The sequence below is a fragment of the Ranitomeya imitator genome, chromosome 5 (genome assembly GCF_032444005.1).
Source record: "Ranitomeya imitator isolate aRanImi1 chromosome 5, aRanImi1.pri, whole genome shotgun sequence".
Lineage (NCBI taxonomy): Eukaryota > Metazoa > Chordata > Amphibia > Anura > Dendrobatidae > Ranitomeya > Ranitomeya imitator.
Window position 1 is genome coordinate 293,426,786 of NC_091286.1, and position 26,598 is coordinate 293,453,383.

The following is a 26,598-nucleotide window of genomic DNA, read 5'->3' on the forward strand; positions in this document are numbered from 1 at the left end:
TAGAACCCCTCGTTCAAGTAGGGCTAGAGTTGGCAGGTGGGTGGATCTCCCCACGAAGAAACTCCAGAGCCTTATTTGGGTCACTGAAGGCCCAGTTCTTCCCGGCCGAATTGAATCGCAGAATTGAAGGATACTGCAAGCTGAACCGAATGTTGTTTTCCACCAGAATTCTGCAGGCTGGGTTAAAGGCTTTACGTTTTGCTGCCACGGTAGCCGAATAATCCTGGAACAAGAGTAACTTGTGATTGTCATATAGCAGAGATCTCTGTTTTCTGTAAGCCAAAAGGATACGGGTCTTGTCTTGAAAGTCAAGGACTTTGAATATGATTGGTCTTGGTCTGCCTCCGTCTCCATCTCTAAGAGGTCCCAGCCTGTGGGCTCTCTCCACGGCTAATGCACCTGATGGTAGTGAGATGCCAAGAGATTTTGGGAGCCATTCTGAGGTTAGTTTAACCAATTCTGATGAGGGGACAGATTCGGGTATGCCTATGAGCCTCAAATTGTTGCGGCGGGATCTGTTCTCAAGATCATCCACCTTGTCTAGGAGGTCTGAAATGTCTTTTTCTTTATTAGTCAGATTGTCCTTGAGAGCCTTAGTGGAGTCTTCCAAGTCTGAGATTCTCTGTTCTGCTTCTGCTATACGCCTTCCCTGGGTGTTGACTTGTGACAGAATTGAATCTAAGGAGGACTGAAAGGCCGCCAAGCGGTTGTCAATTACGGGCGTTAACCGATCTAAGATGGCATCTGCTATGGATTGTGTGTTCTCATTATTGGTCTCCGATGCCTGTGGGGTTGGAGATGCGCCAGCTTGATTGCGCGTGGAGCTTCTGCCAGCTTTGACATTTTTGCCCATAAATTTATCCATAATGAGATGGGATGGGGGTCTGTTATATTATGTAAAGGAGTCAGCAATGTTGCGATAAATGTCACTCACATGTAGCAGCTAAATTGGAAGATATGTCAGTCAGTGCTGCTTGCTATCCTCTCCCCCCATTCAGCTTCTTACAAGTCCTGTATGTGACCCCTTTTGTCCCAGGCGATGGCAGACCTGCAACCTGTATACAGGCACAGTCAGCGGTGATTGAGAGGGGCTGCACTATCAGGATGGCTTAGGAGGGATGTGCAGGTGTTTGGCCCTCCAAGCTGCAGCGCTAAGTAATGTCTCAGGGCCCGACACGTGGGCCTGCAAGATGGCGCCGGATTGACTCCGCCTCCTGCCTTCCCTTCTCCTGCTCCGCTCTTACCGCTGATCCAGCCGGGGGAGTCGCTCGGTCTCGTCGGCGCTCACCGGTGCGCCGCACCTGACCGGTAATGGGAGTGAGAGTTCGGCGGGTGTATCGCCGTCGGGAATTCCCGCTGTGAAGGTTCCGCCGTGTGCCGCACTAACTTCGGCGCTGCTTGCGCCCTGTGACTCCGGGGCAGCCGGAAAGCTGGGTCGATGCCACCGACCCTTGTCCGGTCCTTATCCTGGCGCTGGGCTTAATTAAAGTCCGGGTTTTCACCTCCTGAGAAGCCCGCGATCCAGGAGCTTATCTAAAATGCGGCCATCTCGAAGCTCCGCCTCCCGGAAGTCCCCGAAGTGAATTTTTTACGGAATAAATATGGTGCCTTTCACACCCTGTATGTTCAGCTTCGAGATCATCCCTTTAAATTTCAAAGTTATCTTCGGATGTCCATTGAAACCTTTGATATTCTGCTATCACATGTGAAGGATGACATACATCATCAGCGCAGCACTTTCCGTGATAGTATTTGTGCGGAGCAACGTTTAGTGGCGACTCTGAGGTAATTATCCTTTTTTTTTTTAATATTCTTCTATTGACAAAGACAGGATGTAATTTATCATGGAGCATGTCTTTTAGTTATGTACACTTTGGCAATTGTCATATTCCATTTCAACTTGCCTTTATTTTAGTTGTCCTTTAAAATCTTAACAATATGTCCATAGTGCTATTTTTTTTTTTTTTTTGTGGGGGGGGGGGGGGTCGACATATCTGGCTACCGGAGAATCTTTTGCGTCACTGCATTTTCAATTTCGACTGGGGAAATCAACCATTTGCCAACTAGTTCGTGAAACTTGTGATGCCATTTGGAACAACTTACAACCACTTGTGCTACCAACCCCGACAACAGAAATGTGGCTATCGATTTCAAAACATTTTGAGGATGTGGCTAATTTCCCCAATTGCATTGGTGCCATGGACGGCATGCACATTTGGATTCAGAAACCAGTGCATAGTGGATCCCTATAATATAACTATAAAAAATACTTTTCCATTGTATTGATGGCTATTGCGGATGCTAGATACCGTTTTGTTGCTGTTTATATTGGTGCATATGGACGGACGGACGGACGGACGATTCCAGAGTCTTCAAAGAGTCCAACATGGGGAAATGTTTGTACAGCAACAGCTTCAACATACCCTCAGCAAGACCACTTCCGGGGACGGAAGGCCCAAGTTTGCCTTATGTTTTAGTTGGGGATGAAGCGTTCCAACTCGGACGCAATCTCTTAAAGCCGTACTCAAGCCGTAGTCTAAACTCCACAAGACACATTTTTAATTATCGCTTGAGCCGGGCAAGACGTTATGTGGAATGTGCCTTTGGTATTTTGACCGCAAAATGGCGTATCTTACTAACTTGCATGCTACTGCAACCTGAAAATGTGGACCGTGTAGTGAAGGCATGCATCTGTCTGCACAGTTTTGTTTCCAGACATGAACCCCCTAAGGAACTTATCTAGATGTGTGGTGAGCACTTTGAACCACCAAGTGCTTCACAGCAGTTTATGGTGTAGAGCCGTAAAAATAAAAAATCATATTTTTGTCACAAAAATGATCTTTTCGCCCCCAATTTTTTATTTTCCCAAGGGTAGCAGGCGACATTGGACCCCAAACGTTGTTGTCCAATTTGTCCTCAGTACGCTGATACCCCATATGTTGGGGTAAACCTCTGTTTGGGTGTACAGGAGAGCTCAGAAGGGAAGGAGCACTGTTTTACTTTTTCAACGCAGAATTGGCTGGAATTGAGATCTGACGCCATATCGCATTTGGAGAGCACCTGATGTGCCTAAACAGTGAAAACCCCTCAATTCTAACTCCAACCCTAATCCAAACACATCCCTAACCCTAATCCCAACCCTAACTCCAACACACCCTTAACCCCAACACAGCTCTAACCCTAATCCCAACCCTAACCACACCCCTAACCCCAACCATAACCCTTTTTTTTTAATCAGATACATTTTTATTAATAGTAATCAATTTAACAAACATTTGCAATTGTATCAAAAAAGGAGTAGACCTGTTTACATATTTTGAAATACTCCTCTTCCCCCCCCCTTAAAACATATGTGAACAACAATAGGACACGAACACACATTGCACACACATTAAAACAGCACCCCATCAGAGTCAGCTCCTCTCCAACCACGGTTTCCACAATGTTTCAAAGGTTTTTACACTTTTTCTTTTCTCATAAATACCCTTTTCCATATTAACCACCATATCGGACTGTCTGTAGAATTCTCACAGCATCGGCGGTTCTTCGTTTATCCAGTGTCTGACAATTAGCTTACGCGCAACATATAACAATCTGGCTATTGCCAGCTTATGATAATTTTTCACCCGGACCTCCTCCACATAGCCCAAGATACAGACTACCGGATCCCTTTCAATCGTGCAACCATATGCTCTCTCAATTGCTTCCCTAACATCTAACCAGTATGAGTTTAGCCTCGGACACTGCCACAGCATTTGGAGAATCCCTGCCCCCTCGGAGTAGCACCTAGGACACTCAGGGGTCTGTCTCAACCTGGCTTTATACATCCTATCTGGAGTTCTATATACTCTGTGAAGCAAATATATTTGCGAGTCTACCTGGTTAACTCAATCACAACTGGGGGATATATTCCATGATATCTTCCCATTTATCCTCCTTTATCCTCCCCAACTCTTCCTCCGATTTCTCCTTTGCTTTAATCGGGTATCTGTTGAGAAAGATATATAGCAAATCTTTGTAGATATCAGAAACCACCCCTTTTGTAGCAACCTCTGCACAAACATAATCCACCAGGATATCTTTATGAATCTCCATATCAACTGTTTTACAACTTTTGATTTCCCCATTTTAATAAATTCCGGTAACATTTCGTTTTGCCAAATTAGGGAGAAACTTGTCAGGGGCCCCACCCCCCTTGTCTTTTTAACTGCTTCCCACACCCTTTGTAGAAGTGTCAAAGTAGGATAGGACATTCCACACTTCTTAAAACTGCCCACCTCCAAACCCTGGACCAATGGATCCCTTCCCAGTAACCAAACCAACATCCGTTGTACCGAGCCCCAGCTATTCACCTCCCTCCAACCTCTCATTTGCTGGCCTTGCGCTGCCAAAAAATAAATCCATGGGTTCGGAAGTACCCGCCCCCCTCCGTCTTTAGGCCTCTGCAGCAATTCAATTCTAATTCTTGGCTGTTTCTTCCCCCAAACAAGGTCTCGAAATATACGAAACCACCTCTGGGGCAGCCATACGGGGTATTGTGCAATACATACAATAATTGGGGCATGAGAATCATGTTAATTAAATTTATCCTTCCAACCACTAAGATATACTCTACACCACACCCCTATTTTTTTCCTAAATTTATCCAACAAGGGGGACAGATTCAATTCTATGTAGCTCGAGAGGGGAAGAGACACCTAGATACCCAGATATTTGAACTGTTGGACCACTGCTAACTTATTACCCTCCCCCGATATCAGGATATCATTACAGCCTCGATCCACTACCAGAATATTAGACTTCTCCCAATTAATCTCGAGGCCCGATACATCTCCAAATGACCTAAGGATTTTCATCGCCCCCACAAAAGGACTCCCCAGGGTCTTCCAAAAAGAGCAACAGATTATCCGCATATAGGGCTATTTTTTCTTCTAATAGGTCATACCGAAACCCTTTAACTGCGACCGTAATTCTAATTGTCTGTGCCAGGGGCTCCACTGCCAGCACAAAAAGCAGCGAAGACAGCGGACAACCCTGCCTAGTTCCCCTATAAAGGCTGAAACTATTAGACATCTGCCCATTAAATCTAACCCTAGCAGTCGGGGATGTATATAATTGTGGCACCCATGGAATATAGGTCGGTCCAAAACCCCCAAAATTCAAAACCTTCCACAGATAACACCATTCAACACTATCAAATGCTTTACGCGCATCCAGTGATACCACAACCCTACTACCCTCACTTTCTGACGGCAGCTGCAAGTTCAGGAACAGGCTACTTAAATTTATCACTGTAGACTTATTTGGCATAAAGCCCGATTGATCAGGATGAACCAGGTTCTGGACCACACTTGCCAACCGATTGGCCACTACTTTTGCCAATATCTTGACATCTGCCGTCAGCAACGAGATGGGCCTATAGGACTCTGCCAATCCTGGGTCCTTGCCTTCCTTCAAAATAACTACCACTATTGCCTCTCTCATGGACGTCGGCAACCTCCCTTCCTTTAATGCCTCGTCAAAGACTATCTTTAATTTGGCCACTGATTCATCCATTAAGTTCTTAAATATCTCAATCGGAAGTCCATCAGCTCCTGGGGCCTTATTATTAGTCATTGACACAATAGCAATTTTAATCTCCTCTTCTGTTATAGGTTCATCTAACCTCCTCCTATCATGATCCTCGATCCTGGGAAGTCCCGCCCTTCCGGGAAAATCGTCTACATCCCCTAATGTGGCCCTCAGTCCAGATGCATATAGTTGTTCGTAAAAACTTATCCTCTGTGTCAACCTTCTCAATCCCTTCATCTGTCCTCAATTTGCATACCTATGACAAGTCCCTTTGTCCCAACCATAACCCTGACACACCCCTAACCCTAATCCCAACTGTAAATGTAATGCAAACCCTAACTTTAGCCCCAACGCTAACTTTAGCCCTAACCATAATGGGAAAATAGAAATAAATACATTTTTTTAATTTTATTATTTTTCCCTAACTAAGGTGGTCATAAAAGGGGGTTTGATTTACTATTTATAGCGGGTTTTTATAGCGGGTAATTATATATATTCAGAGCACTGTGTCATCAGATCACTAATCTGACAGGCAGTGCAGGAGGCTTGCCTGCGCCTGCTCTAGCAGGCGCTCGCAAGCCACCTCTTTGCAGGACCCCCGCCTGCAGGGAAGAAAATGGTGGAGACCCTCAGAACAATGCAATCACATCGCGTTGTTCTGAGGGTCTCAGGGAAGCACGCAGGGAGCCCCCTCCCTGCGCGATGCTTCCCTATGCCACCGGAACGGTCTGATCATGTTTGATCGCAGTGTTCCGGGGGTTAATGTGCCGAGAGCGGTCCGTGACCACTCCTGGCACATAGTGCCGGATGTCAGCTGTGATAATCAGCTGACACCCGGCCGCGCTCCCCCCGTAAGCGCGGCTCATTGCCTATGACGTACTATTCCATCCATGGGAATTAAGTCCCAGGTCACATGGACGGGATAGTACGTCCAATGACAGAAAGGGGTTAAGACAAAAAAGAAAAGTATCTTAAAAAGAAACACCCTTAGACTGTTTCTACACTTTTCTTAAAAACTCTAGAAGCATGAAATGCCAAATAAATCATTAACCTCATGTTTGCACCATTAAGTCATGAGCCGAATAGGTGTGAAATCTTCAGCCATGATACAAATGAGATCATTAATGAACAGATTTGGGAAAGACCCAGCTGTAGCTGACATGGTGACGTCTGCGGTGCTGCTGAGGTTACACGTTATAGTCACCTTATACGTTTTTGTTTGTTCTGTGTAGTGAATAACAAAAAAACAATGTCCCTTTACCCAGCTGTATCCATAGCTGGGACAAATTGTGCCTAGAGAATTTTCCCATGATCTAACAGGCAGTATGTTCTTTAAAAATGATCACATATATTAACTTGTGTTGCAAAAGGCTTATGACTTTTCCATCTACCTGAAATGAAGGTCATAAATTAGGGAAAGGCATCTAAGAGCTGTATCCACTAGACACTTTGGCATATATGCCAGGAACATATCCTAGTGTATATGCAAACATGTCTATAGACTTTAGTGGACAAATAAGATGCCAAATATGTATCCTTTATGCATACGTTTGGCTGGGATAAGTCTTGATTCCATAGACCCAACTGTCCAGCAGTATACAATTCAACTGTATACAAAAACATCTATTCTAAGCCATATACATTTTATAAATGATAGACGTGCAGCTAAACCTTTCCATATGTCTTAACCACAAACAAGAAGGTAAATAAGCTTAAAGGGAATCTGTCAGCAGGTTTTCCTATGCTTTGCTATGTAATCTGAAAATAGCATGCTGTAGGGGTTAAAACACAGATTTCAGTGTTGCCTCTCTTATCAAGCTATGTGGTTTTATTTGCCTGTAATGATTGTTTTAGCACCAGGAGCTTATGCTGTGACTCCTCAGCAGCACCAGACTCCTGGTCTGCCTACGCCCCCTTCTGTGACATGCAGTTCACTGTCTATGGACTTTGTATATATAGAGCCTGGCAGGGCCGGACTGGGACTAAAATTCAGCCCTGGCATTTGAAGTTACACAGGTCCACTTGTCACATAGTGACTGTATAATATCTTTGTATACTTGTAGGTTACAAGGAGTGAGGGGAGTGTAACACGACTATATAACATACTAGCTGAAGAGCCCGGCGTTGCCTGGGCATAGTAAATATCTCGTTAGTTATAGCACCTCACTTCTCTTATTTTCCCCTCACGCCTCTCATTTTCCCCCTCACATCTCTCATTTTCTCCCTCACACCTCTCATTTTCCCCCTCACTCCTCTCATTTTCCCCCTCACTCCTCTCATTCCCCCCTAACACTTGTCTTTTCGACCTCACATCTGTCATTTTCCGATCACTCCACTATTTTCCCTCACTCCTCTCATTTTGCACACACACCTTTTCATTTTCACCTCACACCTCTCATTTTCCCCTCAGTATATACATGTTTGTCATCTCCCTTATATATAGTATACACCTGTATGTGATCTCCTGTATATAGTATATACCTGTATGTCATCTCCCCTGTATATATATATATATATACCTGCTGTTTGTCATCTCCTTCTCTATATACCTATGTGTCATCTCCTCTTTTATATAGTATATACCTGTCATCTCCTCCTGTATATAGTATATACGTGTGTCATCTCCTCCTGTATATAGTATATACGTGTGTCATCTCCTCCTGTATATAGTATATACCTGTATGTCGTCTCCTCCTGTATATAGTATATACCTGTGTCATCTGCTCCTGTGTATAGTATATAAAAAACAGAACCAGAAACACATGGGCTACTTGCACAATGAACAAGTCTGTAGGAACCTGTTCACACACCACCAAGAAACTTGAAGACACAAAAGAGCACAGCGAGGTCAAAAATACTGTTCTGTAATTGTTCTCTTGTTTCTACAAGACTAGGGAGTCCACCACTCCTTATGGATCATTTGCATCAAAGCTGTTCCATCCAGCATGTCCACATAAAGATTCCCTCTCTGAACCCTGCTTATACAGGTACTAAAAACAAAAATCCCAAATACATAGTGTGAGGAAACGAGGTCTGACGAAAATAACGCCAGCCACCCCCGAACTCACTAGATCCGCTCAGAACATATCACAATGCAAGGAGAAAAAACAGAGCATAGATGAACATATCATAAAACAAACTTTATTCAAAAAGTAGTACAAAGACATATACTTTAATATTTAAGCATTATAAATTAGTAATGAAAGCACAACGATTAATGCTTGAAATATGCTGTAAAAACGGCCCCCCGCCGCCCACCCCCCCACAAAGCTGTAACTGCCAATACAGGAGCACAAAAAGGACCCCTACACCCCCCCCCAAAAAATAGAGGGGAGAGGGGAAAATGGTAAATAGCCCAACACTATTGACAGGCAGGTGGAAGCATCAGTATGCCTAACCTGGAAGGCAAGCAGCCATACATGCAGCAGAACAAGTGTCCATACTAAGATGCCATAATGGCATAAAAAGTCATAATAGCTAACATGGGGGTACAAACTTACCAGGTGCGAGGGCAGGGTGGGGAAGCAGTCAGGAGGTGGTCTCATTACTAATTTATAACGCTTAATTAAAGTATATGTCTTTGTACTACTTTTTGAATAAAGTTTGTTTTATGATATGTTCATCTATGCTCTGTTTTTTCTCCTTGCATTGTTATACAGGTACTATACAGATGATCAGGTTTTTAAATACATCAGATAGGGATTATATACATTAGGTAGGACTGCTCTATATGGGTATACCTTGACGATTGGTGGAGCAGCTTAGTATACATTTTTTTGCAAAAAAAAACTTAACTAAATACCCTGTTTTTTCCATCTTTTGACTAGCACTTGCTTATTACTGTGATTTTTTTTTACAACAGAGTATTTTTGACCTCACTGTGCTCTTTTGTGTCTTGTGTATAGTATATACCTGTGTGTCATCTCCCCTGTATATAGTATGTACCTGTATGTCATCTCCTCCTGTATTAGACCTCGTTCACACGTTATTTGGTCAGTATTTTTACTTCAGTATTTGTAAGCTAAATTGGCAGCCTGATAAATCCCCAGCCAACAGGAAGCCCTCCCCCTGGCAGTATATATTAGCTCATATATATACATAATAGTCAGGTCATGTGACTGACAGCTGCCGTATTTCCTATATGGTACATTTGTTGCTCTTGTAGTTTGTCTGCTTATTAATCAGATTTTTATTTTTGAAGGATAATACCAGACTTGTGTGTGTTTTAGGGTGAGTTTCAAGTGTCAATTTGTGTGTGTTGAGTTGCGTGTGGCGACATGCATGTAGCGACTTTTGTGAAATGAGTTTTGTGTGGCGACATGCGTGTAGCAACTTTTTGTGTGTCGAGTTGCATGTGACAGGTTAGTGTAGCAAGTTGTGTGTAGCAAGTTTTGCGCATGGCGAATTTTGTGCGTGGCGAGTTTTATGTGTGGTGCGTTTTGAGTATATGCAAGTTTTGTGTGAGGCAACTTTTGTATGTGTTGCAACTTTTGTGCATGTGGCAATTTTTCCACGTGTGCAAGTTTTCCACGTGTGGCGAGTTTTGCATGAGCCTAGTTTTGCATGTGGCGAGTTTTGCGTGTGGCAAATTTTGCGCGTGGCGAGTTTTGAGCAGTGACTTTTGTGTTTCAAATTTTATGTGGGGAGGTTGGTGTATGTGTGGTGAAATGTGTGCTGAAGGTGGTATATGTGTTCAAGCATGTGATAGTGTGTGGCGCATTTTGTGTGTGTTCATATCCCCGTGTGTGGTGAGTATCCCATGCCGAGGCCCCACCTTAGCAACTGTATGGTATAAACTCTTTGGCGCCATCGTTCTCATTCCTTAAGTCCCCCTTGTTCACATCTGGCAGCTGTCAATTTTCCTCCAACACTTTTCCTTTCACTTTTTCCCCATTATGTAGATAGGGGCAAAATTGTTTGGTGAATTGGAAAGAAAAGGGTTAAAATTTTGCCTCACAACATAGCCTATGACGCTCTCGGGGTCAAGACGTGTGACTGCAAAATTTTGTGGCTGTAGCTGCGACGGTGCAGATGCCAATCCCGGACATACACACATACATACACACACACACATTCAGCTTTATATATTAATCACAGCTGTATCCAGCATTACAGCTCAGTCCTATGTATTACTTTTAGTTGCAGTACCAACAAAAGCCGCTACTTTACCTACATAACTGGATCTCGTAGATAATGAAGGGATTGAGACGACCAAAGGCTATGGAACCTCATTCTGATGCTCCATAAACTTTGCCTACAGCCACTTTTGGTTCCGCTGCGCAGCACGAGACCCGGTGACTCTGAAGAGTGGTGACATCAGTAACGTCACCGCTCTTCAGATATTCCGGGTCTTGCGCTGATCTTGGCGACTGAAGAGCGGTACTGTTACTACCGTCACCGCTCTTCAGAGTCACTGGGTCTAGCCAGGTCAGGGCTAGTAGTGGGGGGTGTCTGTTAGACACCTCTCCATTACTTACACCAGGGATTGATACCAGCTGACATTACGCAGCTGACATCAACCCTAAAAATCATTACACATATCAGAATTAAATGCTCTGGCGGCTGGGAAAAGCAGTAGAGTTAGCGCTATTCCCAGGCGCCGGGTGCTAACTACAACTGTCATCATCCTTGCCTGGTCTCCCTGCAAAGCATTTCTGTTGTATTTACATGCAATAATCTCATGCCGCGAAACGAGTGATCGACAATACTGAAGTCATTCGCTTGTTTCCCGACCTCTTTACACCAACTGAGAAAGAATGAAGGGAACAGACCAATCACAATTAGATCAATCTGTCCCCATATGGTATCATGTTATCAGCAGCACATCTACAGTTTACACCGGCGATGCGCTCCGGAGAACAAGGATTTCTGTTCCCACATAAACAATCCAATCACTCAATGAATAGGCAGCATTTTGCTTGTTTAGTATAATACACCCCATAGTCCTCCATATATTATAATGTGCACCTCAGTCCTCCATATAGTATAATACACTCCTCAGTCCTCCATATAGTATAATACACTCCTCAGTCCTCCATATAGTATAACACACTCCTCAGTCCTCCATATAGTATAATACACTCCTCATAGTCCTCCATATAGTATAATGTACTGCCACAGTCCTCCATATAGTATAATACACTCCTCAGTCCTCCAAATATTATAATACATTCCTCATAGTGCTCCATATAGTATAATGCCCCGCTATTGTCATCCATGTAGTACAATTCACTTCCCACAGTATAATGCACCCCATAGTTCTTCATATAGTATAATGTATTCCCCATAGTCCTCAATACAGTATAATGCAGCATATATAGTATAATGATGCCACCCCAGAGTATAATGCAGCCACCCCACAGAATATACTGCAGCCCCCTGAGTATAATGTAACCCCCAGAGAATATAATCCAGCCCCCTCATATAGTATAATGCAGCCCCTGCATATATAATATATGGTAGCCCCTCCATAGAATATAATACAGTCCCCCATAGAATGTAATACAGCCCACCTCCCCATAGAATATAATACAGCCCCCATAGAATATAATGTAGCCCTCATAGAATGTAATACAGCCCCCCATAGAATGTAATACAACCCTCCCCCATAGAATGTAATGCAGCCAGACCCCATAGAATATAATGCAGCCAGCCACCCATAGAATGTAATGCAGCCAACCACCCATATAATGTAATGCAGCCAGCCACCCATAGAATGTAATAAAGCCCCCCACCCATAGAATGTAATGCAGCCAGCCACCCATAGAATGTAATAAAGCCCCCCATAGAATGTAATACAGCCAGCCCCCATAGAATGTAATGCAACAAGCCCCCATAAAATGTAATGCAGCCAGCCCCAATAGAATATAATAAATCCCACCCATAGAATGTAATACAGCACAGCCCCCATAGAATGTAATACAGCCCCCCAATAACCCCACAATCCAGTTATCACTATTGATATGTTTAAACAAAAAACACTCTACTCACCTCTCCTCGTGCCCGCGCTGCGCCCGCCTCCGGTCTCAGCAGCTGCAGTCTGCCGACCCGACACACAGCAGGTGCGCGATGATGGGAGAGGGAGCGTCAGCAGACGCTCTCACCTCCATCATAGCATTCAACTGTACCGGCGTCATAGATGCCGGTATAGTTGAATGCGGCGGGCTGGCGGGAGGGTGAGGCGGGGGGGAGGAGTCGGCGCTGGCGATCGGTCCATGACTGCCACCGGCCCTTCTGGCATTTGCCAGAAATGCCCGATGGCCAGTCTGGCCCTGGAGCCTGCTGTATGTGGGTTAGCTTTCTCAGCTCTACTTCATTCTAAATCTAAAAGCTCTGATTGTGTGAGAATGGCTGCACCGAGTAATCTACAGTTGTGGCCAAAAGTATTGACACCCCTGCAATTCCATCAGATGATACTCAGTTTCTTCCTGAAAATGATTGCAAACACAAATTCTTTGTTATTATCTTCATTTAATTTGTATTAAATGAAAAAACACGAAAAGAATTGTCCTAAAGCCAAATTGGATATAATTCCACACCAAACATAAAAAAGGGGGTGGACAAAAGCACTGCTCAAAAAATCATGTGATGCTTCTCTAATTTGTGTAATTAACAGCACCTGTAACTTACCTGTTGCACCTAATAGGTGTTGGCAATATCTAAATCACACGTGCAGCCAGTTGACATGGATTAAAGGACTCAACCTCTGTCCTGTGTCCTTGTGTGTACCACATTGAGCATTGAGAAAAGAAAGAAGACCAAAGAACTGTCTGAGGACTTGAGAAACCAAATTGTGAGGAAGCATGAGCAATCTCAAGGCTACAAGTCCATCTCCAAAGACCTGAATGTTCCTGTGTCTACCGTGCGCAGTGTCATCAAGAAGTTTAAAGCCCATGGCACTGTGGCTAACCTCCTTAGATGTGGATAGAAATGAAAAATTGACAAGAGATTTCAATGCAAGATTGTGCGGATGTTGGATAAAGAAACTCGACTAACATCCAAACAAGTTCAAGCAGCCCTGCAGTCCGAGGGTACTACAGTGTCAACCCGTACTATCCGTCGGCGTCTGAATGAAAAGGGACTGTATGGTAGGAGACCCAGGAAGACCCCACTTCTTACCCCGAGACATAAAAAAAGCCAGGCTGGAGTTTGCCAAAACTTACCTGAAAAAGCCTAAAACGTTTTGGAAGAATGTTCTCTGGTCAGATGAGACAAAAGTAGAGCTTTTTGGGCAAAGGCATCAACATAGAGTTTACAGGAGAAAAAAAGAGGCATTCAAAGAAAAGAACACGGTCCCTACAGTCAAACATGGCGGAGGTTCCCTGATGTTTTGGGGTTGCTTTGCTGCCTCTGGCACTTGACTGCTTGACCGTGTGCATGGCCTAATGAAGTCTGAAGACTACCAACAAATTTTGCAGCATAATGTAGAGCCCAGTGTCAGAAAGCTGGGTCTCCCTCAGAGGTCATGGGTCTTCCAGCAGGACAATGACCCAAAACACACTTCAAAAAGTACTAGAAAATGGTTTGAGAGAAAGCATTGGAGACTTCTAAGGTGGCTAGCAATGAGTCCAGACCTGAATCCCATAGAACACCTGTGGAGAGATCTAAAAATGGCAGTTTGGAGAAGGCACCCTTCAAATATCAGGGACCTGGAGCAGTTTGCCAAAGAAGAATGGTCTAAAATTCCAGCAGTGCATTGTAAGAAACTCATTGATGGTTACCAGAAGTGGTTGGTTGCAGTTATTTTGGCTAAAGGTTGTGCAACCAAGTATTAGGCTGAGAGTGCCAATACTTTTGTCTGGCCCATTTTTGGAGTTTTGTGTGAAATGATCAATGTTTTGCTTTTTTGCTTCATTCTCTTTTGTGTTTTTTCATTTAAGACAAATTAAATGAAGATAATAATACCAAAGAATTTGTGATTGCAATCATTTTCAGGAAGAAACTGAGTATTATCTGACAGAATTTCAGGGGTGTCAATACTTTTGGCCACAACTGTAAGTGATACATTGTTGGATTCGGCTTCTCTTTGCCTACATTATGCTGCTCTCAGATGAGGTAGCAGCAACGTGCTGTCAAATTTCATTTAAGTTTGCATCAGACAACTGTTTACATGCTTGCTGCACTGTGTGTTTCTGGCATTGTTATATGGTTTGAAAAAAAAAAGACCTAAATCCATAAAGTTCAACCTTTTTTTCTAATGCCAGCTAATTCAGAGAAAGGAAAAAAACACCTTTTAAATATATAGGACCCAATACATCAAAACTTTCAAAACTACGCCACAAATCTTTCTGCAGTAGGGGCTGGAGTAGAGTTTGGGGTGAAGTGCACACAGAGGATAGTGTAGGGACAGGATAGTGTAGGGACAGAAACTGATTCCATCAATGTGTCACTTAAACAGTGGTGCTCAAAAGTTTACATATCCTGGCAGAATTTTTGCTTTCTTAGCCTTTTTCAGAGAATATGAATGATAACACCAAATTTAAACTTATATTTAAACTGATCGCCCAAGACTTCTGTTCTGACAAGGGAAGTCCACAACAGAAGTGGAGGGACCCACTGATGTATTTAGCACTTCGCACCTTAGTATCTAATAATGAATACAAGTTAGTCCCCTGATAATTTTTCTTGGATGAAAAGCGTTGGGACTTGTATTTAAGGGACAGTACAGGGCCTCTCAGCCTAGTGGTAGTTGTGGACTGCCCTTGTCAGGGGAGGAGTCTTGGGGGATTAGTTTAAATCTAGCCCCTTAGGGACTGATAGGGGTATCTATCATTCCATTTCTTTTCTGGAGGACCATCCAGGAGGACACGCTATTTGGGCAAGCGGACTACAGCAATTGGTGAGACAGCTCCAATTTATTATCCTTCTCTGACTTAAGCCTCATCTGATATTTTATTACGTATAGATGTAATGCATTTTTTCTGTTTGGGCAATGTTATTTTTCTTACAGGATAGAGTATACATGTTTAGCCGATATATAACTATAGGATAGACATCTATTGTCCCATGCTCTCATGGGCAGTCATTCTGTCTATTGGGTAACACAGTTGCTGAGGACAGAATCTTCTTCCAATGGGTTTCACCCCAGTATCAATGTCTTTGCGGGTGGTGACCTTTCCTCTCTGATTACATAATAGAATAGTTCACTTTTTTATTTATAGGAGCGAACATGAATATTCGGTCAGAATACAGCAATATTTTCTCTGACGGTCTCCTTCAGCTACGCTAATTTTTTAGAGGTGGCACTACATATCATTTTATTTATCTTTGAAATGTCGGTATGGACTACGACCAAATAGGACTCAGGCATCACCTTTTCTTGGCTTGCAAGGCCCAATAGAAAGTTTGCTCTGTTCAGTAAGGTTGGGTTTGGCTCAGTGAGGTATTTAGTCACACTGGGCAATATTTTCTTTTTAAGAACGTTGGAAGGCCTCAAAACAATAATTCTGTAGCACAAAATTCACTTTCAAGATGATCCAGTTTTAATGCCAAAAACACGTGGATACTTAGAAACATGATTAAGAATCAACTTTTCCAGCTGATGAAAATACATTTCTCAAACATTTACTTATGAGAGTTTTATTAGTTCACCACAAAACATATGAGCTACACTAGAGACAATTGCTCCACAATCAATAAATTACTATACACTTTGAGGCGAGGGCAAAAGACACACTTTCTGAAGGTCAGGCTAAGATGGTTCACATATTCACAATGAGTCTACACCGGACCTGGCAAGGGCTCCAGATATGAATGATGGCTGTGGATTTTGTCCAAGAGCTGTGAAGCCACAGGTTTAAATTCGACTTCCCAGCATTCTCTCTGGTAGTCCATTAGGTCTAAATTCCATCGGTGATCAAGCGCGATCTGTTCATCTTTAACAAAAAAAAAATCTCTTATAAAAAGTAAAGATACGATTATTATAAATAAATGCAGCCATGGGGGACAAAGAGATATAAACAAAAGAAAGTTCCCCTGAAACACAATAAAGCTGGGAACAGGAAAAACAATGACTTCTCAGGTAGAAAATATGAGACAATAAACTTGTTTTAAAGTCACTAATATATATTGGAATTATTTTTTTTATGCTTAAAAAACTTAAAGTGCACTCCCTCACCCACAGTCTTACCAAGGAAAGAGGACAACAGGTCCAAAAGTTTATTGGTCTCTTCCAATCCAAGGATCAGTCCTGCATCATCCATGAAATTCCAGAAAGCTTTGCACACTAACCCAGCCAGCTGCCAGTCGGAGCACCCAAAGTCACGCAGGCACTCAACCAACCTGGTTATAATAAGTGTTCTGATTATTTTCTTTTTTTTTTTCTTCCATAAAAATAAATGCTCATATTCGCTTTGTCTGAATATCCTCAAGAGTTGTATAGTGGGGCAGTCGGAATGCTCAACCATTACTTCATACAATTGTTCTGCATTACTAATGTGCAATTGAGGAAGAAATGGGGACTTGGGACAACTGGATTAGATGGATAGGTACAAAGTGTTTAAAGAAACCTCTTAAATGAAAAAAGAAAAGAAATCCTTATACAAATAATTTAATAAAACAGACATTGTAGATTAGATTAAATGGGTTGTTCCATTTTGTGGACAATGTTGTTGACATGTAATTGGGGCTACAAATCATTTTTACAATTGGGCTTCGTTAAACATATTGCATCGTTTGCCTTTAATAGCCTTTGTGTTGCACTGACTATTGATGACTGCAGAATTAAAGAGGAACCTTCACCATATTTCTCATGTTGAACTAGAAACAGGATGTAATAATATCTGTAGCTTTTTTTTTTTTTTATTTTATCTCTCCATTGTAGAGATATTAGCAATCACAGTATTTAGGACCTAATTAGTTTTCACTAGGGTTAGGTACTTCTTCACCCTGTAGAAGTTTCCCAATAATAAGCAGGCAGCAACACAGAAGAAGAACATGTTCACATCATAACTTACAGCACATATCTCAGTCTGTTTGATGTAAGGATACAGCTTTGATCTCCTGGTCTAACCTCCTACATGATTAGAAAGTGCAGTTAAGGGGGGCGTGGCCTGGGCATCTTGCAGTGAAGACGTGCTTCGCCTCGGCTCCTATTTATATCCATATCGATTATAAATCTAATTTCCAAGACATAAACAAGCTACTACCAGCTGCAGTCTACCCGTGTGAGACCCCTGGACATTGCCCTGCCGGACCGCTGAAGAACGAACAGAGGATTCTGTGTGTTGTAGCTCCATGCCATTAACTGCATGCGGTTTGGCAGGAATCAACAAGACTGCTGGTGGCCGGCTGCCCCAAATTCTGCAGGAGTGCCTGGCTGTCTGAGGAATCTGTCAGGGAAAGTGGCAGAGAGGATGGGAGAGGTGAAGAAGATTCCCCGGTTATAAGTGCCTGTGGTGCAGCGGTGTTGGCGCGCCGGGCTCCAAATCTTTCCCTCCCCTTCCCTGCTGATGTGGCCGGCGGTGCTGCTTTCTCCCCATCATGTGTACTCGGCGCCTGATCCCTCAGAGCAGTGGGTCCCGGTGGAGGGTGCAGGACAGACTTGGGGGCCTCTGATGCCTTTCCACATGGAGTGACGGCGGGAGCCATCAACCTGGAAGTGGGATCTCCCGGAGGCCATCTTGGGCAGTGAGAAGCTGGCTGAGGCAGAGGGGGAGGCTGCCTGGTATCGTTCCTGCTCTCCACGATCAGAGACTGAAATAAAGAGGTAGGAGTGAAAAGTCTAGTGAGGAGGTCCCCTGGATCACTCCCTCGCCTCCTGTTTTTTGCTGGCCAGGGAGACTGATGCTCCCTATCTCCTTCCCATCTGTCTTGCCAGAGATCACCTAAAATAATCCCCAAAACCTTGAAGTCTATGGAGTTGGCTCTGCTAATCACTATAGTCTTTTCAGACTACTACTGCTATGGAAAATACATAATCTGTAAAGTCACAATCATTCAGTTTCTCTGCTTATCATTCTATCTCCAAAAACACAGTCTGCTACTGATGTGAAGTTTTTATCTGTTTTTTTCCGGAGGTCAACGCTACGCAGTGATTATTGCTTTTTTATAACGGCGCCTGCCTACACGTGCTTGGATAAATAACAGATAAAGCCCCGTTCCAATGGGGCTCGCCTTCCGTATCGCGGCTGACCTCGGGCCTACCTGGGATGTATCTGTGCCGGTTCGTTGCTTGGCCCTAATCTATTGTTCATATTTAACAAACAATTTGGGTCTAATCCTACCTGGCTCTCTTTGATGTCTAAACCTATTATATAGACTAGGCTTCAGACAAATCTTGGCTGTAGTATCCCCCTCTCTACACTGTGTTCCAAATTATTAGCAAATTTGATTTAAGTGTCAAAGATTTAATTGTTTTGTTTTTCAAATAAACTCGTGGAAGGTAATGTGTCTCAGGGCTCAATGGATCACTGAAATCAATCTTAAACACATGTGATAATTAGATTTCCTGGTGATTCTAATTAAAGGAACACTACTTAAAAATGATGTTCCACATTATTAAGCAGGCCACAGTTTTCAAGTAACATGGGAAAGAAAAAGGATCTCTCTGCTGCTGAAAAGCATCAAATAGTGCAATGCCTTGGTCAAGGGATGAAAACATTAGATATTTTCCAAAGACTTACACGTGATCATCGTACTGTAAATAGATTTGTGGCTGAATCTTAGCACAGACGTGTTCGTGCTGATAAAGGCATAATGAGGAAGGTTTCTGAAAGGCAAGTTCATCGGATTAAGAGAGCAGCTGCTAAAAGCCATTACAATCCAGCAAACAGATATTTGAAGCTGCTGGTGCCTCTGGAGTCCCTCGAACCTCAAGGTGTAGGATCCTTCAAAGGCTTACTTTGGTTCATAAACCTACTATTCGGCCACCTCTAAACAGTGTTCACAAGCGCAGAAACGGTTGCAGTGGGCCCAGCCATACATGAAGACTAATTTTCAAACAGTCTTGTTTACTGATGAGTGTCGAGCAGCCCTGGATGTTCCAGATGGATGGAGTAATGGATGGTTGGTGGATGGCTACCATGTCCCAACAAGGCTGCGACGTCAGCAAGGAGGTGGAGGAGTCATGTTTTGGGCCGGAATCATGGAGAAACAGCTGGTAGGGCCCTTTAAGGTTCCTGAAGGTGTGAAAATGACCTCTGCAAAGTATATAGAGTTTCTGACTGACAACTTTCTTCCATGGTATAAAAAGCAGAAATGTGCCTTTAGGAGCAAAATCATCTTAATGCATGACAATGCACCATCTCATGCTGCAAAGAATACCTCTGAGTCATTGGCTGCTATGGGTATAAAAGGAGATCAACTCATGGTGTGGCCACCATCTTCCTCTAACCTCAACCCTATAGAGAACCTTTAGAGTATCATCAAGCAAAAGATCTATGAGGGTGGGAGGCAGTTCACATCAAAACAGTAGCTCTGGGAGGCTATTTTGACTTCAAGCAAAGAAATACAAGCAGAAACTCTCCAAAAACTCACTAGTTCAATGGATGCAAGAATTGTGAAGGTGATATCAAAGATGGGTTCCTATGTTAACATGTAACTTGGCCTGTTAGGATGTTTTTGAGTTAAATAGCTTTTTTGTTCAGTGAATGTGACCTCCTAATGCTGCAAATTCAGCAAACGAGCATTTTCAGTTATTTAAAACATATCAAATGTTTAGAAATTCTACTGTGCCTAATAATTTGGAACAGTGCATTTTGAGTTTTTATTCATTTTGGAGATTATAATGTTATCATTGGTAGGTTTCTTCAATGAAATTCGATGTATACTTTAACGGGTGATGACTTTTATTAGACTGACTGTCATTTGCACCGACCATTTAGGAAAATCCGAGAAAAATATCATTTGCATAATAATTTGGAACATTGTTTACGTGAATACCTTGTGACTGCATACTCCTCTCCATCCCCCATGGAAACATTTGTGAACCCTGGTAGCTCTAAATCTGCTAAAACCAGAGCTCTGGTTGCCAAATCTCCTCCTAAAACACCGGTCTCTAAGGCCAGTTTTACACTAGTGTTTGTGTACGCAGCATAGGGCTGCGTACTTCTTACCTTCAGATCCGCATACATCTGCATCTGTCCTGCATACCTATCTTTAACATGTTGTTCGGCGGGCATATTAAAACGCCGCACGGGGACGCATCCGCATACAATGTATGACCACGCATGTCCCTGCGTACACAATGTTAAAGATAGGTACACAGGACGGATGCGGATGTATGCGGATCTGAAGGTAAGCAGTACGCAGCCCTATGCCGCGTACACAAATGCTAGTGTGAAACTGGCCTAATACTGCCATGTCTGAGGAATCTCTGCAAGCCATTGCCGCTTCGATTACGACGAAACTCATGCCGACGACTGATGCCAGACTTCAGTCTTTCCAATCCTCGCTGAAAACAATCACATCCCAGCTGACTGAACACACCAGTAAAATCTCAAAGGCTGAGCAGCAGATTTCAGAATTGGAGGATACTATACAATACTACGCTGCTCAAGTAAAGGACAGAGACCATGCAATAGAGCAGCTTCAGGAAAAATTCAATGACTTGGAGAATCTGAGTTGTCGAAGCAATCTCCGGATCATTGGCTTCCTTATTGAACAGCAGGAATACTGCCTCATTAATGTTTATGCGCCCAACACTGCCAATCCTTCATTTTTCGATAGACTCATGGAAGTTGTTCAGGGCTGGCATCCCACTAATATATTATTGGGTGGAGATTTAAATACCCTTCATGACGTCTTCCTTGATAGAGCTACACCTATGTCTGCATCTCATTCTCCTACTGGAGCGCTTTCTATCCTATTAGATAGGCTTGATCTAGTTGATGCTTGGAGATGCTGCCACCCTACGGTGAGAGAGTATACATTTTACTCTAGAGTACATGACGTTCATACTCACATTGATTACTGGTTATTCTCTGCCCCTCTTCTTTCCTTCTTGAAAACAGTTGATATACTCCCATCGGTTATCTTGGACCATTCTCCAGTTTTACTTACTTTGGAACTCCCCGCTAGTAGAACGGTTCCTTTTCGTTGACGTTTTCCCTCATATCTTTATACTTCGGATGACTTCAAACGCTATATAACTGGTTGGTGGGAGACTTTCATGGAGGATAACTTGAAACACTTGGACGATATTAACTTATTTTGGACCATTACTAAGACGGTGCTTAGGGGATATATTATCTCCTTTGTGTCTCAAAACAAAAAAGAAATTGTCCTCCCTGCGGCCTCTCTTAGACCGGCTTACTCAAGCATATAGGGATTTCAAGATACATAATACTCCCTCTTTCAGAGAAGCTCTTCAACGTAACCAATATTTTCGCTGGGGTAATAAACCAGTCCGTCTTTTAGCGTCCTTGATGAAGCCATTCAAAGGAGTCTCTAAAATTACATTACCCGATGGCTCTATTACCCATGACCCAACTCAAATCTGTGTGGTTTTTAGAGGTTTTTACGCAGATCTTTATGGCCTACCCCTAGACTCCTGGGAGGATGGATACACATTTTTACATAAGGTTGATCCGCCAAAATTTCCGCTTCCTAAAAGGGAGACTTTACATCAACTGATTTCTCCTGGAGAGGTGGGATCAGTCATCAAGTCTTTAAAGTTGCGTAAAGCACCCGGCCCAATGGGTTTTCAGGAGAATTTTATAAAATGCTACAACCTTTACTCACTCCTCACCTAACTTCTCTTTTCAATCATATGTAACCACTTATAGTATTAATCCACATGGTAAGTATATCACAATCAATAATGATTCCCTACGGATAAGACTACTATATGACCTATCATCATATATAACATATCTCCAACAACAGATGATACAGGGTCAAAAAAGTATCGTATAAAATCTCAAAACTTTATTTAGCAAAAAATACTTAAAAGATTGACATCAGGTAAAACGGGGGGTGAACAGAACTGGAACAGGATCGTGCTATATAACGACATTGAAAGGAGGCGTAGAAACAGGGGGTCATGAATAACAATGCAGACTCAATTAACAATACTTAGTATACACCCCGTGTAAACAGTCTACTAACTCCTACTTGGACTTAACAAAATTTAACTTATCAGGTGTCAAGTACATTGATTGCTAACTTTTGTGGTCTGTAGTTCAACATAAAAATTTAGTAAAAGGTCCTCTTTAATGGAGAATCCATAAGTCAGCACATTAGGACTGCCTGACAAGGAGCTTGTGACGCTTATTTGTCTTTTTCTGAGCTCCTCTCAGCTGATTTATGGCCAAACACCACATCAAAGTTGAAAAAAAAAAACGCCGGCAAAAAGACAAGTAGTGGATTTGTATTTTTTAAAGCAACCCTATGCAAAAATAATTTTTAGAACCAGATACATGCATTTAAGAGAAAATATGTCCTAAATATGGAGATCTTATTTGGAAATTACATTATAAAAGCAAAGAGATTTTGAAATAAATGGTTACTTACTTATCAATAGCCCCTTCTCCTTTTAGTAAAGCTTTCTTATTATTGTTAGCCAGATTAATCAGTACCCCACAAGCAGAGAAGCAGACATCTTGTTTTCCAGAATCCAGTAAGGCAACAATGAATTTATATACTGGATGGTAAAACAAAAACAGACATAAGTATAAAAAATAAAATAATAAAAAAGGGTTCTTAAGCTTCAGTATTTTATTACTTTATATGAACTTATTTCACAGTTTAGAACATAGGTCAACAATTTTTTCAAGGTGCTATACTCCTGCATAACGCCTTTCATTTTTGTAAAAGATTTCTATTACACTTTTCTTTGAATGATGAAATCTGAGATGCAGTGAGCTGGTAGACAAATGAATATGTATAGTTCACATCTAGGAAATCGACCTGACCTTCAGGAGAGCAAGATAAAAAAAAGATGTAAAATTAAAAAAAAATCCATATTTTTTTTATACTAGCTTTCTTTTCTGATAAATATAAATGTTTGATAAGTTTGATCATGAGGCCTATTGATTGTATAGTATCCTACTATAAGCTATCAGTTAAAGCGACCCTCCACCCTAGAAATGAAAAGTGACTATATATTTCTTATGTATGGTTACCTTACTGGGAGTCATTTTTTTGTCTCCCCATCTCCTCTACTCAGATCAGCGCTCAGTTCCTCTTGTTTTCAAGATGACCAATGCAGTAGTATGGGGAGGGCAGTTGTAAGTCTAAATCATGCATTCTCTGTGCTATGTAATAAGAAAGGCAGGGAAGGTGTGGCTTACACTTACGGATATACAGTTAGGGCCAGAAATATTTGGACAGTGACACAAGTTTTGTTATTTTAGCTGTTTACAAAAACATGTTCAGAAATACAATTATATATATAATATGTGCTGAAAGTGCACACTCCCAGCTGCAATATGATAGTTTCCACATCCAAATCGGAGAAAGGGTTTAGGAATCATAGCTCTGTAATGCATAGCGTCCTCTTTTTCAAGGGACCAAAAGTAATTGGACAATGGACTCTAAGGGCTGCAATTAACTCTGAAGGCGTCTCCCTCGTTAACCTGTAATCAATGAAGTAGTTAAAAGGTCAAGGGTGGATTCCAGGTGTGTGGTTTTGCATTTGGAAGCTGTTGCTGTGAGCAGACAACATGCGGTCAAAGGAACTCTCAATTTAGGTGAAGCAGAACATCCTGAGGCTGAAAAAAAAGAAAAAATCCATCAGAGAGATAGCAGACATGCTTGGAGTAGCAAAATCAACAGTTGGGTACATTCTGAGAAAAAAGGAATTGACTGGTGAGCTTGGGAACTCAAAAAGGCCTAGGCATCCACGGATGACAACAGTGGTGGATGATCGCCGCATACTTAATTTGGTGAAGAACCCATTCACAACATCAACTGAAGTCCAGAACACTCTCAGTGAAGTAGGTGTATCTGTCTCTAAGTCAACAGTAAAGAGAAAACTCCATGACAGTCAATACAAAGGGTTCACATCTAGATGCAAACCATTCATCAATACCAAAAATAGACAGGCCAGAGTTAAATTTGCAGAAAAACACCTCAAGAAGCCAGCTCAGTTCTGGAAAAGTATTCTATGGACAGATGAGACAAAGATCAACCTGTACCAGAATGATGGGAAGAAAAAAGTTTGGAGAAGAAAGGGAACGGCACATTATCCAAGGCACACCACATCCTCTGTAAAACATGGTGGAGGCAACGTGATAGCATGGGCATGCATGGCTTTCAATGGCACTGGGTCACTTGTGTTTATTGATGACATAAGAGCAGACAAGAGTAGCCGGATGAATTCTGAAGTGTACCGGGATATACTTTCAGCCCAGATTCAGCCAAATGCTGCAAAGTTGATTGGACGGCGCTTCATAGTACAGATGGACAATGACCCCAAGCATACAGCCAAAGCTACCCAGGAGTTCATGAGTGCCAAAAAGTGGAACATTCTGCAATGGCCAAGTCAATCTCCAGATCTAAACCCAATTGAGCATGCATTTCACTTGCTCAAATCCAGACTTAAGACGGAAAGACCCACAAACAAGCAAGACCTGAAGGCTGCGGCTGTAAAGGCCTGGCAAAGCATTAAGAAGGAGGAAACCCAGCGTTTGGTGATGTACATGGGTTCCAGACTTAAGGCAGTGATTGCCTCCAAAGGATTTGCAACAAAATATTGAAAATAAAAATATTTTGTTTGGGTTATGTTTATTTGTCCAATTACTTTTGACCTCCTAAAATGTGGAGTGTTTGTAAAGAAATGTGTACAATTCCTACATTTTCTATCAGATATTTTTGTTCAACCCTTCAAATTAAACGTTACAATTTGCACTTGAATTCTGTTGTAGAGGTTTCATTTCAAATCCAATGTGGTGGCATGCAGAGCGCAACTCGCGAAAATTGTGTCACTGTCCAAATATTTCTGGCCCTAACTGTACTACCCATGCCACAGTGCAATGGTGTCTAACTCTTTTTCAGGCCACATCAGCATTATGGTTGACTTAAAAGGACACTTGTAAATGTAAAGGCTCATGTAGACGCCCGGGAAACAAGGTTAAAGCATGGATTGCAATGCATAGACTGGCCAGAGGCTATAAGAGAGATGTCTCTGGATAGTAGGGCTTTAAGACAGTTGTCCCTATGTAGTAGGGCTAAAAGACCTGTCCCTGGGAAGTGGGGTTAAAGGGAAACTGTCACCCCCCCAACCCAGGGCCTATTAAAGCATAATAGCCATCTTCAGCAGCACTAAGGCTGCATTCTGTGAAGGTGGCTCTTATGTTTATTATCCCTAGGAACGCTGAAATAATGACTTTTATAAATTTCCCGCCATACCTCTATTGAGTCAGGGAGGTATGTTTTCTCCCCCTGACTCAACCGTCTCGCAGCTGTCCATCATCCAGCCCTGTCCTCTGTGCGCCGTCTCTTCTCTTTGGTCGGGATCACACATACGTGAGATACGGCCGAGTCTCGCAGGTGAAAACCCAGCTCTGGCACCGGCACTCCGGAGGGGAGCGTGCAGTTCCATGTATTGTTGTGCGGCTGCACGCTCCGCTCCGGAGTGCCGGCGCCAGAGCTGGGTTTTCACCTGCAAGACTCGGCCGTATCTCGCGTATGTGTGATCCCGTCCTTTCTCGTGACGTCACCGGCGCCTGACCTCTGCAATCAGTTCTCGGGCATGTGCCGTGCGCGCTGCCCGTGAACTTACATCAAGTGCCTGTGACTGTGGATCGCCCCCGTAGGGCTGTGGGGTACTCGGTACCGGGTCCTTCGGTTCTCAGGGGGGGATGTCACGGTGGCTGACCCGGTCCGTGGCCCTCAGGAGGTCCGTTGTAAATGAGGGAAAGGTCTTTAAAGGGAAAGTGTTCGTGATGCCACCTGTGGTATTCGGTCAGGGTGACCGACGCTGCTTTAAGGGGTCCGCTGGGGTGATGTTATGGCAGCTAGATGGTATACCTTCCCACAGGTGAAGTGTGTCCCCAGGGCTTCCCAGTGTGAAGATGGTGGATGGTGTGAGGCGCAGTGAAGAACGAGAACACAAGGTTGCAGTCTCTTTACCTTTTTACTGAGGGC

General features: G+C 42.9%; 1 protein-coding gene across 5 annotated transcripts in view; it reads right to left on the reverse strand.

The window, feature by feature from the left end:
* Positions 1–16,133: 16,133 nt before the first annotated feature.
* Positions 16,134–26,598, reverse strand: part of ARMC2 (armadillo repeat containing 2) — a 303,914-nt gene continuing 293,449 nt past the window's right edge. For 4 of the 5 annotated variants that reach the window (XM_069726243.1, XM_069726248.1, XM_069726244.1 and 1 more), the window contains 3 exons: positions 23,023–23,152; positions 16,700–16,851; positions 16,134–16,445 (listed from right to left, as the gene is read on the reverse strand). In XM_069726243.1, the coding sequence (XP_069582344.1) occupies positions 16,291–16,445; positions 16,700–16,851; positions 23,023–23,152 (437 nt within the window). In that variant the 3' untranslated portion in view covers positions 16,134–16,290. The remainder of the gene's footprint in view (positions 16,446–16,699; positions 16,852–23,022; positions 23,153–26,598) is intronic. The other variant, XM_069726246.1, reaches the window with a different exon arrangement.